At 32.4% G+C, this 12,854-nt stretch overlaps 2 protein-coding genes across 2 annotated transcripts in view; both read right to left on the reverse strand.

Annotated features, from left to right (window-relative positions):
* Positions 1-460: 460 nt before the first annotated feature.
* On the reverse strand, positions 461-2,763 carry LOC108907736 (odorant receptor Or2-like). Its single transcript, XM_023454728.1, has 4 exons — positions 2,701-2,763; positions 1,530-1,634; positions 1,281-1,436; positions 461-511 (listed from the first exon to the last, which is right to left on the reverse strand). The coding sequence occupies exons 1-4, from the start codon at positions 2,761-2,763 to the stop codon at positions 461-463; spliced, it is 375 nt and encodes a 124-aa protein (XP_023310496.1).
* A 7,889-nt stretch (positions 2,764-10,652) lies between these two features.
* LOC111691619 (odorant receptor Or2-like) overlaps positions 10,653-12,854 on the reverse strand; it is a 4,987-nt gene continuing 2,785 nt past the window's right edge. The window contains exons 2-4 of the mRNA XM_023454729.1: positions 11,832-11,936; positions 11,122-11,277; positions 10,653-10,697 (exon numbers count right to left, since the gene is read on the reverse strand). Of these exons, the coding sequence (XP_023310497.1) occupies positions 10,653-10,697; positions 11,122-11,277; positions 11,832-11,936 (306 nt within the window). The remainder of the gene's footprint in view (positions 10,698-11,121; positions 11,278-11,831; positions 11,937-12,854) is intronic.

The raw sequence follows: 12,854 nt of genomic DNA on the forward strand, positions 1-12,854 counted from the left end.
GAGGACTCAAATATTATATGAACCAACTGTATTGAAAATGCCGAATTGACAGATTTATTATTGTTGATCTGAAGTTCCTATCAATGTAAAAGTAGAGTCAAAAATCGTCATAGGCATTGCTTAAAAGACTGAGAGTAATATCCCGTTGGATGTACCTAAGTGAAAAAAATGTTTTAGTGCGCAAATATCTATTTGCTAAGTTACACATTTCACTTGCAATAAAATTAAGTCTGGTAAGTTTATTTTAATTACTCAGCGACACAAAAAATAAAGAATGTGTCTCAGAGCCGAACAGTTGGAATAATCTGAATCCACAATGATTTTTTTACAAAAACATGCTGTTTTCAACATATTAAAACGAGATCTTCTCGTATAATGTGTACTATTTATTTTGATAGTTGGTGACATAGATTTGAAGCAAAAATTTGTTGGTTTTCTTATCTTTCCATTTTCACTTCCATTATCTATACACTATCATCATCGTCATGTAGGAGTAGGTAGTTTTTATTATCTAAAAATTACTCTGATTGTTTATAAATTACTGGAAACATTTATGGAATATGTAGCTAAATTTTATGAAATACGTTATAAATATTGTAACAAAAATCACCCTATACTCCGCGGTTGAAATTATAAAGAGTGACTAAGACATAATATAAAAACACTATTACCATAATGCGTATAAAATATAAAATGATTTTTATACGGTTCAATATTATTTATCTTTGTGCCGCTCGCTACGCACATCGATAGAATCTATAATCGTCTAGAGACCGAGTTACACTGAACGTCGATCTATATTCTATCTCTGTCTTTTGCACTTGGTAGGGAATAGGGAAATGCTTTTTTAGTGGGTGTAAACGGACTTGATTTAACCCGTCCTGAGAAACGTCATAGCATAAGCGTAGACGAGGGGTCTAATTCCATGGCTATAATAAATTTATAAATTAAAAAACACAATTGGGACGTTTTAAAATGCTGTAATAATTAAAATGGATCAAAATGCCTGTTTATAGCAAACCGTAAAAAATATTAGATGTTATGTTTTATTATCTTTTTTCGTTATTTTCTATATCTTGTTGCCTTTTACGCAGACACGCTAATGGATTTTCGTTCCCGGCACGCTTCATCCCCCTTACTAGTCAAAAAGTTAGCGATTAGTCACTCTCTATAATTTCTGCCGTGGAGTATAGTGTACATAGTTTAAAGATGATGTACGAAGAAGCAATTTTATATTGTTATACATTATTTTCTGAATTTTCTGAACACTTTAGACTTACGCCTAAAAATGTATTCAAAGTCATGGTGGAAAAAGGGCCTATATCCAATCCAAGTGGTCTATTCGCTCTTAGTATTACTAAAGACATCAGTTGCTTCACTTGGTGTGGTTCGTTATACCATTCGCATTCGTAAACAGCTGAAGAAATTTCAATGCTCTGAAATAAATGAGATATGAGCAATTCCATCCATTCATAACAAAATACACTTTGATATTTCTAATTGAGAAGATTTTTTTATTCAATACATACCTCCACCATGATTTCGTTAGCGTACCAATAATAGACAGTTAGTCTTAACAGCATACAAATTATAAACTGGCCGTAGATTATTATGTTAAATATTGTGGGTTTGCTCTAAAAAGTTGAATAACAATTATTATAAACATATTTGTGGTTAAAATAATAAAAACAAAAACAAAATTTAGAAAAATGGATGGTTATAATTTGAGATGATGGCAAAATACTGTAAACTGTAACAGTAAAAAGTGTAGAAGAAAGAAATTTTTCTGTAGTTAACATTCCCATAAGGGCATTGTACAAATCATTTAAGAACAAATTTGGAACTTATAAAACATTATTATTTATAGAAATGAGAAAGTAATAACGTATCTTAAGGTAATGACGAAACTGATACTTTAAGAAGTTATTTTTCAGTTGTTCCGATTTTTAGAAAGTCACTTTTTCCGAACGGAAGAGAGTGATAAACCGTTTGGCGCTACATCAAGAATACATTTTTAGTGGGTTAATTTACGTTATCACGCGAATCGTGCATTGAACATTGAACAAACGAATGAACTGTCTAAATAGATGAAAGAAATTTGAACTGAGGAACCACAAAATAACAATAAAAATATTATGCCAAGAACACGAGTCGACCGTAAGACCATAAGTTGCAGTTGGCGATATTCTAAAGATGGGTAAAATCCAGAAAGGTCAATAATCCTGACCTAAGGCGGACATCGCTCTAGGTCCTCTGTAGACCCCTCAAGGACTGTGATTGAACGTCAACCTTCCAGTTTAATAATCGGTACATGTGCATGCTCCAAATTTTATACATTATCTTATAATCCAATACAATATACAGGGTGCCCCGTAATGAACTATAGACAGAGTAACAGGTGATTTGTAACGTCATAATAATGTCATCTGGTCAAACCTACCTCAGTCCAAAAGTTGATGGTAATCGAGTTACAGGGTATCAAAGTGAAAACTTTATTTTCAATTTTTTTAAATAATTGATGCATTTAAACGAAATTTGGTATCCCGCTGTTTTTTTTTTGTCATGAAAAATTCAAATTTTCTCATCTCCGATCCCAACAATCTGATTAATACAATCACAGTTTCCGAAAACTCCTCTTATATTATGTATATAAAATTAATTTTTAGTTAACAAATAATGTAACTTTAATTTTATACAAACCAGAAGGAGTTGTACTGCAAGAGAAGCTAACTGTAAAGAACTCTGCAAGAAATCTAGTAGCATTATGTTTTTCACGGCATTATTGTAATCCTTTAGGTACCTAAAAAATGTATGAAATGTACAGGGTGTAAAGCTGTGGAAAATAATCTGGATTATCACTGATTAAAATATAATTTGGATCTTAAAAATACAAAAATTATTACGCTCCAGTGGCGTGCCAATATGTAACCAGCGTACCTCATATCTACGCGACAAGTTTTGAGCAAATAAATAATTTTTTTACAATGAATACCAATTTATTTGTGCATAATGCACACAAAATTTCGTTTCTTGACTGTTTTACATATAAAAAGTTTGAGTTTAAGAGCTTGACCAAATTCATCTTGTCCATAAATCTATAAATTACATATTCTATACAGGGTGTTTCTGAAATAAGTGCGTTCGTTGAAAAGGGTGACAAGGGACAAGAAAATGAGCATTAAGCAACTAATGGTCTAAAAAATGCCTCTGTTTTCGAGAAAATTAATTAAGAAAATTAACCATAAGCCAACCCTGTGCACCTTGTGCGTTGTGTGTTGCAGTATTACTTAGCCGGCGTATAAAATGTTTTCGGATCAAGTCTGTTTAGAAATGAAAGAGAGTAATAAAAGCTTATTATGTATGCAAATAGTAAATAAATGTAGTACTGGTGCTTATATTCAATATTTTTATATTATGTATTTTCCGTATAGATGAGGTGTACTTTTAAAAAACCTTGTGTAACCGGGTTGTACTAAATTGTAGCAGGTAGCTAAAATTTAATCCCCGACAATCCGTCTTTGTCTATGCCGCTTCAATTTCTCGGTCCATTTCTCTTATAAGTAAACAATATAAAAACAGCATTTCAAAACATGAGGCTACTTTAAGCATCATAACCGGGTTAAGAGGGTTTTTAGTAATTCAAATAAAATTATTCAATATTATTATCAAAATATTTATTTAAATTTAATGAATAGACTTTTATTCCACACAAAAATATATGTATTTTGAAAATTCAAATTATGGTGAGTAAATGTAGTGTTGTATAAATGTACAATAAAGAAAATAAAAAAGTAGGTATATTAAAATTCATCCTCTGAATATTCTGATGAATTATCTTCGTCTCCTAGATTGATAACGATAGGTTCCACAGTAACGTCAATTAAATTATCGAGTTCCCACATTTTCTCCTCTTCTTTTTGTACATGATGTATACATCTTTGCCAGTTATCTGCAGTTACTCGTTCCAAGGAATTTTTTAACAAAATTTTCACGTCACTTAATTTAAACGTCGTATTATTTCGCGCTACATCTCCTTTTACCTGCGCCCAGACTAATTCGATTGGGTTAAGTTCACAGTGATAAGGTGGTAACCGTAGTACCGTTATTTGGCGATTTGTTGCCATTTCATCGATAACATATTTTTTCTGATCTTTATTAAGATTGACAAGTGTCAAAAGTTCCTTTTTCACCATATTTGTTTCAAAAGAAATGTTTTTTCCGGATAACCATTGAATTATATCGGCTTTCCTCCAAGCAGTCGTAGGCGTCCGCTCGGTCTGCCGTGAATGGTAACTGGCATTATCCATGACAATTACAGACCCCGGAGGAATAAGATCCAACATCTGTGTAAAATACTCTTCGAAAACATCTGCGTTCATGTCTTCGTGATAGTCACCTGTATTTTTAGATTCAAATAAAAGTAAACCGCCATCTACAAAACCACTGGCACTACCTATATGTGTCACTATTAATCTTCGCCCTTTACCTGAAGGTGCCTTGAACCCTGTTGAAAGTCCATCCAAAAATGCTTGTCGAAAACTTTTTACATTTTTATCTTGCCATACTTTTGTTACAGTATATCCCTCGTTGACCCAAGTTTCGTCTAGATAATAAATATTCCTCCCTTCGTCACGGAATTTTCTAATTGATCTTAAGTAGGATCTTCGCCAACAAATAATTTCATCTTTATCGATAAGAACTGACTTCCTGTTCTGCTTTTCCCAGCAAAAATTCAACTCTCGTAAGACGGCCCATAATTTGCTTCTACTGATTTTTGGCAAATCGTTGTCCTCTGAAAGTTCACTTAAAATTTTGTTTAGCGTTGGTATTTCTTTTTTAAAATAAAATGAGTGTACTTTTCTGCGAATGACATTTTTGAAGAAATCATCTATAACGACTTTTGACCTCCCTGTAGATGATTTTGGGGGATTTACAGTATCTTGTTCATTTTTTGTTTCCTTTAAAAGTCTGTAGATAGTCGATTTTCCAATCCCTGTCATTTTTGTTAGCATTAGTGTTACCCGATAATTACCTGAAACGAAATATTACCACGCCCATGGCCGGTTCTTATCTCGGGGTTTTATTACTCTCTTTCATTTCCAAACAGACTATAGTAGATATGGTGTTAATGTACGGAGAATATCAGTACAATTTAAATAAGATGCGTATTTACACGTATGTGGACTAATTTTGACCGTCGCGTCGCGTCGTTTGGAAGCGTGTTTATTATTAAGTACGTGGAAACAAGTTTGAACAATTTTTGTAGAGCATTATAGTCTATTGGTAAGTAATTCATTTAATTTTTGTGCTACTTTTAAACGAGATTTGAATAAATTCAGCATTTTTGAATACCCTATATAGTATAAGAATATTAATGTCTAAAGTACAAAATAACGGCTTTTACCCAATTATTTTCTTATGTTTCAAAATACACTCCCTCAATGTAAGAAAGCTGGCCTTATCTCTAGTGCACTGCATCTGATTTTTGACTTTCGCCACATATTCCGAAAAATTAGATAAAACGTGTTGCAAAATCCTGATCTGTCCTAAAGGGAATATTATCATGCTGAAGAAAAAGGCATCCGTGAACATGACGTAACAAGCCCCGACGGATCCATCGAATACGTGGAACATGAAACTCATCAGGTAGTGTTCTTGCGTGTCGTATGGGAACCAGGACGACAGGGGTAGAGCTTTTACCAGAATGGTTTCGTTCGTGGCAGCGTCAAACTTCACTACAGCTTCGGCGTACATGGAGTTGATCAGGTAGCACACAGTTTCTGAAAATGTAGTCATTTAATACGTAGGCGAGGTTCAGTACAAAATCGCCTATGTTTCCAATACACTCGTCAATCCGCTCAAAATCAGCGTTCATGGCTCAATTTCAGCCACAGCAGATACATCCAACATTGAGAGCAGTTTCGCAACCAGAAAAGGGAATTCACACGTTTGAAAAAATTGCGTATCTTTCGAAAATTTCACGCGAAGTTCCGCAGACGACGCGATCGAAATGCGATCGTTCCGGCGACCTTCACATCGATATCGACAGGCACGCGAATGAGCGCTGTATGCATCCGACAATAAATTGCTAATGTTTCCAAAATTCGACCGTCAAGCTGCCAGAACGAGAAATACCACACCGGGAGGTCTCCGTTCCATCGAACAATGACAGCAATAAATGCCAAAGCTTCCCGTAAGGTCGCCGACGAGAGACGAGGATAAAGGAAATTTCGACTAACTTACAAAAAATGTTAACTTTAAATTCAATCTCTTGCAAGACCTTCGGGTCAATATTAACATTTTGTCTAATTTCAGACTTCTAACTTGAGAATAAACGAATAAAATTTTATAATTGTTAATTAAATTAATATTTTTTTTTCTATGTACCTATATATCCTAAGAGATCCCGTACCGCTGGTTGAATACCACTAATATTGAGGGCGAGTCAAATAATTGTCCCATTCCCTTTTCTCGCTTATGATGGAAGATGGAAGCAAAACAAAAAGATAGGTCCAGCCTTAAAAATGGGGCTTTCCCCACGACATTTTTCATTTAGGCACCTCTAGGAACAATGTTGTTTTGATATTTGGATCATCACTTCAGAGAACATCTACTTTGCTAACCTTTCTATTTTATTAAGGACATGTTTGCACACATCTTGCATCCTATGTACTGTACTTGTAAGTTTTCTATAGCTATTTTTTTTACTTACCTAACATAATATTACCAATGAATAGCAAATTAGTAATCTGACTTTGCCTTACGTGGAACTTATATATCTCAATAACCTCTTCGTCGTTGCTGTTGAGAATATCCTCTTCGGTAGCCAAGATGTCCTTTATTAAATTTTTAATCGTTTCGCCTTTTACAGACCACACCCTCATAGCAGTGATTACATGAAGAAGGGTAATGCAAAGATTGGCCATTATTTGTTGCACCTCGGTCTCATCGTCTTGAATCAGAATGAAGAGTTGTATGATGGCCGACAAAATGAAGATGATGAAGTAATAGAACAAAAATTTGGAGTAGGTGTCGTATAGTCGACGTCGACTTGAGTTTTCTTGGAATACAAACGGCCATATTCCCACTATGGAGCTGGTGTATATCGAAATCTTGAGGTGCTCGTTCTTAGGAAAAATCTGGATAAATACGACGTGATTATATAGTTATTAGAAGCAAAAGTAGGAGATAATTAGATAAGGTTTGCTACTTTTACTTTATCGTAAAAGTATTTGTATCATGCGGTCATCTAAAGATTTTAAATATCTAGTTACGTTAAAGAAATAACTGTTTAGTCAAGTTAGTTAGTAATGATAATAAGATATTTAATTACAAATCTGTACAAATAGTACTAATGAAACAACACATAACAGACATATATTGAAATCATCCAAATTATTATATATATATTATTTTTATTTCTAATAGTTATAACTTGGTAGTTAAAAAATTGGTTAAAAAACTTTTAGAGATTCCGTTATTATTTTTACCTAATTAACTGTACTTTTACTGTATAATTTCTTGTGTAAAAGCTAATAAAATATTTTTTTATAGAACATAGTAGATAACATTTATATTATTTACACATTTCTTAAGTTTCATCAAATTTTAGTTATCATTAATGCAGAAGGGTGAACATTTATTTAAAAGAAAGATTCAAAATAAACGTGAAAAAAATGCCACTAAACAATAGTAATAAATCTAGTAACTTTGGAATAAATTGTAAATACCCACCATTTTGATTAACTGGAGTTAGTTCACCGTAACTTAAAATTGCAAATCACGGTATGGCATAAAAATGGAAAAAGAATGATTCGATCCTTGAAAACTAAAGAAATTATAATGTCTACAAAATTACGTAACATCTGTTCAGTCTCATAGATTTATTTAAATTCATTAATATATGCATTATTAGGTACCTACCTACTTCTCAGAAATGTTATTGATTAGATAAAGAATATAGAACCTATTTATTATTTACGAAATTTAAATAATATAGAACAAATTATTTGTAGTTCCGAAGCATCCTGTAAAACTTCGTTTGATAAGGATTTAGGACGATTTAAAAATTCTTTTGATTTTGCATAATATGTAAAAATAACTTATAAGTGCGGGAGTTAATAATTACAAAATATATACCAAAAAATAATTCAGAAAAAATTGGTTTTATACGTAGGTACCTACCTAAACAGGGTATTCTGAAAGTCCGTCAGGAAATCCCGGGAAGTGATTCTACGGATTAAAATAGTAACATTATGTAATGAAATTTGTTTTCGAATTGCCAATTGTTTGCAAGTTACAGCTTGTCAAAGTTCAATTTTTTTAATTTTTCTATTTCAATAACTTATTTAATTCAAGTTCGATTAGTCTCTCATTTGGCACAACCACTAAATAGATGAAGCTCTATTGGACCAGTCAGAGAAAAGTTTCATTATGCGCCGATAGAGGGCACTTTACCTAGAACTCAAAATTTGTTTTGTTCATAACTTTTTTCTCTTGCTAGACATCACAGAAATTTAAACATTATTGAAAAGAAAAATAATATCAGAAAAAATTATGTACTCTTATTAATTCAAGTCGATAAATTTAACCGCAGGAAATCGCTATTAATCTCTATTAAAGTGTTATTAAACATCAAATATTTGATAATTATTTCTTCAATTAATCAAGTTGTCATGATGTAATACCACCTCTTGTAAGCTTCGTTAGTAAATAAAATATTATTAGTAAATTTATTATTCTCAGCTTATTTTTCCACAACGTATTACAGAGCCGAAAAAAATTATTTTGGTGAAAAATCAAACATACCTGCTTTAAACAATTTTTGCTACAATTCGTAACTCCAAAATTACTAATGAACTTATTTGAAGCATGGCAACTTGATTAATTACAGAAAGAATTATCAAAAATTTGATGTTTAATAACACATTAATAGCGATTACCTGGTAAACGGTTACATTTATCGGCTTGAACAAAGAGTACATATTTTTTTCTGATATTGTTTCTCTTTTCAATAATGTTTAAATTTCTGTGATGTCTAACAAGAGAAAAAAGTTATGAACAAAACAAATTTTGAGTTCTAGGTAAAGTGCCCTCTATCGGCGCATAATGAAACTTTTCTCTGACTGGTCCAATAGAGCTTCATCTACTTAGTGGCTGTGCCAAATGAGAGGCTAATTGAACATGAATTAAATAAGTTATTAAAATAGAAAAATAAAAAACTTGAACTTTTACAAGCTGTAATTTGCAAAGAATTGACCATTCGAAAAAAATTTTCATTACATACTGCTATTATTTTAATCCATAGAATCACTTCCCGGAGTTTCCTGACTGACTTTCAGAACACCCTGTATATCTACGTATAAAACAAATTTTTCCCGAATTATTTTTTGGTATATATTTTTTAATTATTAACTCCTGTATTTTTAAGTTATCTTAACATATTAAGCAAAATAAAAAGAATTTTTAAATCGTCCTAAATTCTTATCAAATGAAGTTTTACAGGATGATTCGGAACTACAAATAATTTTAAGGATATGTGCGCCAATTAAAATATAGTCCATATCGCTTAAAAAGTTTACAGATTCTGGAAAAAAAAGTTACAATTTATTATATTTAAAGAACACTTCGTAACTTGCTGCTCCGGCGTCTCATCCTTCAAGCCAACCGAAAGGGACGCCTGGGATAGAGAACCACGATGCTGTCGCTCTTCCTCCATTGACGACGAGATTGCTTGGCCTTGGAATAATGGCCCACGCCTTATTTTTGATTTTTTTTTGGGGGGGGTTTTCTTTTGCACTGTCTATGACATGCTGGGCTAGAGGCTAGAGCACTAAAGCTTATGAATGTGTGGCCTTCTTAGAGTGCGTGTATGAAAGCTTTAGGAGCTTGAGTTTGTGTTACGTCATTGGAGGGTTCGTGTTTGGAAACCTTAGAAGCTTGTATCCCTTAGGATCGTCACCGCAGAATGGACAAAGCATGTATGTGCTACGTGAGCTATATGGCTATGGTTGACCTCATTTTAATTTTTAAAAATTTAAATCGGTTTTGAGTTTTAAAAAATTGTGGTATTTATTGCTAATTTTGTGTTTGATGAGCAATAAATAAACGTATAATTGCATATAGTACTGACCAGAATCCGACACTGGTTATTGAACTGAACTTATGAGTTGACGTTCGATCACTATCGACGTTGACTCTACAAAGGATTGTATAGTAAGATCCGCGCTAGATTTGGAAAACCACGCCTCTGTAGCCTTCTTCTGTAAGTTGTGAGTCACCATTTTGTTTAATGATGACCTTACTTGCTGTTCGAACACCGAATTTTTTTGACTTAAATATTGTTAAAATTTCTCTAAATTTACTTTGATCAAAATCATTCAACGTGCAAGTCAAATGTGACAGTTTATTAAAATTTAAGTGTTTGGAAGAATAGAAAAAAACAGAAGCAAAGTTACCGTGTTAAATTATTTATTTAGTGAATATTTAATACATCAACACTAATCTCTAACAGCGCTACATATAGGGTGTAGCTAAAATTTATATATTTCTAAGGTGCTTCATATTCACTTCGATTTTCTTATGCAATCATTTGTGTTTTAATAAATAAATAGATAATTATGGCAATTTCTCCCAAATTGTTGCTTTTTTGTTTATCTGTACATGATCATCATGTAAGAGTAAGTGGTTTTTATAATCTGAAAATGATAAACTTTCATAAGAGAAATTAAAAACAATTGGTTGTTTTAGTTGCACATAAAAGAAATAACTATCACAAAGTTCTGAGTGAAATCCCACAAATAGGAAGTTCAATTTGGATATCTTACATACATTTCCACAACAGTGAACTGTTTCAGTAGTCTCAACATTACGTCTGTTTAAAAATTAATTAATTAATCATCATTAGCAGAATTCAATTTTGTATCATATTTAAATTTCCCGCTAGAAAGAACCAGTTAAAAATACTGACTTTTGTCAAAGCAACTACAGATTTTAAATTTGTTATACAAAAAAAAAACATAATATTGTACTATCAAAACTTAAATTGTCTGAAAAAGTTGAATGAAAAAATCTATTTTATATTGTTTGGAAATCGTCAATAAAACGCGTCTACACGCTTACTCCTAAAAATGTGTTCAAGGTCATGGTAGTGAAAGGGCCTATGTCCAGTCCTAAAGCTTTGTTAGCTCTGAGAATCACCATTACCATCATTTGTTTCACCTTCCGGGGCTCGTCATACCAGCCACATTCATAAACAGTTGTAGATATGTTGATACTCTAAAATAAATCAAATAATTAATTTGTATAGCATATTTTTCTTTTGGAACTGTAAGAAAAAAGTGAAAGCTATGAACCGGCAACTTTTATATATTTTTGAATGTGTAAATTAATTATTAGTCTGGCGCGCAAAATTAATTTAAACGAGTGTCTGGTTCTGCTCGTTTGTGACGTCATTTAGTGCAATCCAGAATATGATAAGGAACGGATGGCCGACAGCATGAGTAAAAAGAGTCTAGAAACAGCCACATTCATTTTGCCCCGAGGATCCGCATGCGCGTTTCTTTAGATTAGGTTATTTTTTCATCGGAATAGGAATTGGAGACCAAATAGCAGACGACCGAGAAACCGTTTGTTTTCGATCGCACTAAATGACGTCACAATGCGTTCTTGACCACCTGATAAAATTTAGGTTTCCACATAATTATCAAAATTATGTTTTAAGAGTATATTTGAATTGTGAAATGATCCTTCGATCTATACCTATACATCACGCAATTTTTTTAAAAATAAATTTTGTAGATAAAATTATATCTATTTACTGGTATACTCACTTCTAACATGATTTCATTAGCATACCAGTAATAAACCAACAATCTTATTACCATACAAATTGCGAATTCTCCATAGAATACAACATTAAAGAATGTTGGTGTAGTCTGAAAAATAAAAACTTCTTGATCAGATATTACTCAAATCATGGGCGCTCTCTGGAAGGGGTTCAAGTGATTAGGTAATAATTTATTAAAGTCGCAATAGTAGATATAAGAAATTATCATGCAATATAGGGCCATCATTCATAAGTAGGTACTGAAAGTAGTTATATTAAAGAAAATAAATAATAAAATGTTATGGACATAAACATTATATTCTCGCACTAAGGTCCGACAGTAAATCGTACATTCCAGATTCGTAGGTACTTCGTTTTCACATGAAATAGATATAGTGGTAAAGAAACTGAGCATTTTTACCTGTAATTAAAAAATTTGGTTAAAAATCCACCAGTTGAACTATACTCCGCGGTAGAAATTATAGAGAGTGACTCAGATATAATATAAAAACACTATTACCATAATGCGTATAAAATATAAAATGATTTTTATATGGCTCAATATTATTTATTTTTGTGCCGCTCGCTACGCACATCGATAGAATCTATAATCGTCTATATATTGAGTTACACTGAACGTCGATCTTTATTAGTGATGGGAATAATCGAATGAATTAAATAATCGAGAGGTTACCGTTCGAATTAATTTTACAATCGAATGATCATTCGAATGATATATAATCGAACGTTCACTTTGAAAATTTTCGGTCTATCCCAAATCATATGCGAAACATGTTGACGCTAGGTAAATGAATTACTGTCGCGGATTGGGACATTTCTTCAATATTTCTTTGTTGCCAATTGAGTGGTTCAGCAGCATGTGTTTAAAATGAGTAGTCGCCGCCTAAAGAGGTCCATTGTTTGGGATTTTTTTGAAAAAAAAAAATTATATAGAAAACATAATTTGGTATTATTTTCATTCGTATGAATTTTTATCCCCGCTAAATAAAGCTCCCATCTAACCCCC

Source organism: Anoplophora glabripennis, unplaced genomic scaffold (assembly GCF_000390285.2).
Source record: "Anoplophora glabripennis isolate ALB-LARVAE unplaced genomic scaffold, Agla_2.0 scaffold393, whole genome shotgun sequence".
In the NCBI taxonomy this organism is placed as follows: Eukaryota; Metazoa; Arthropoda; class Insecta; order Coleoptera; family Cerambycidae; genus Anoplophora; species Anoplophora glabripennis.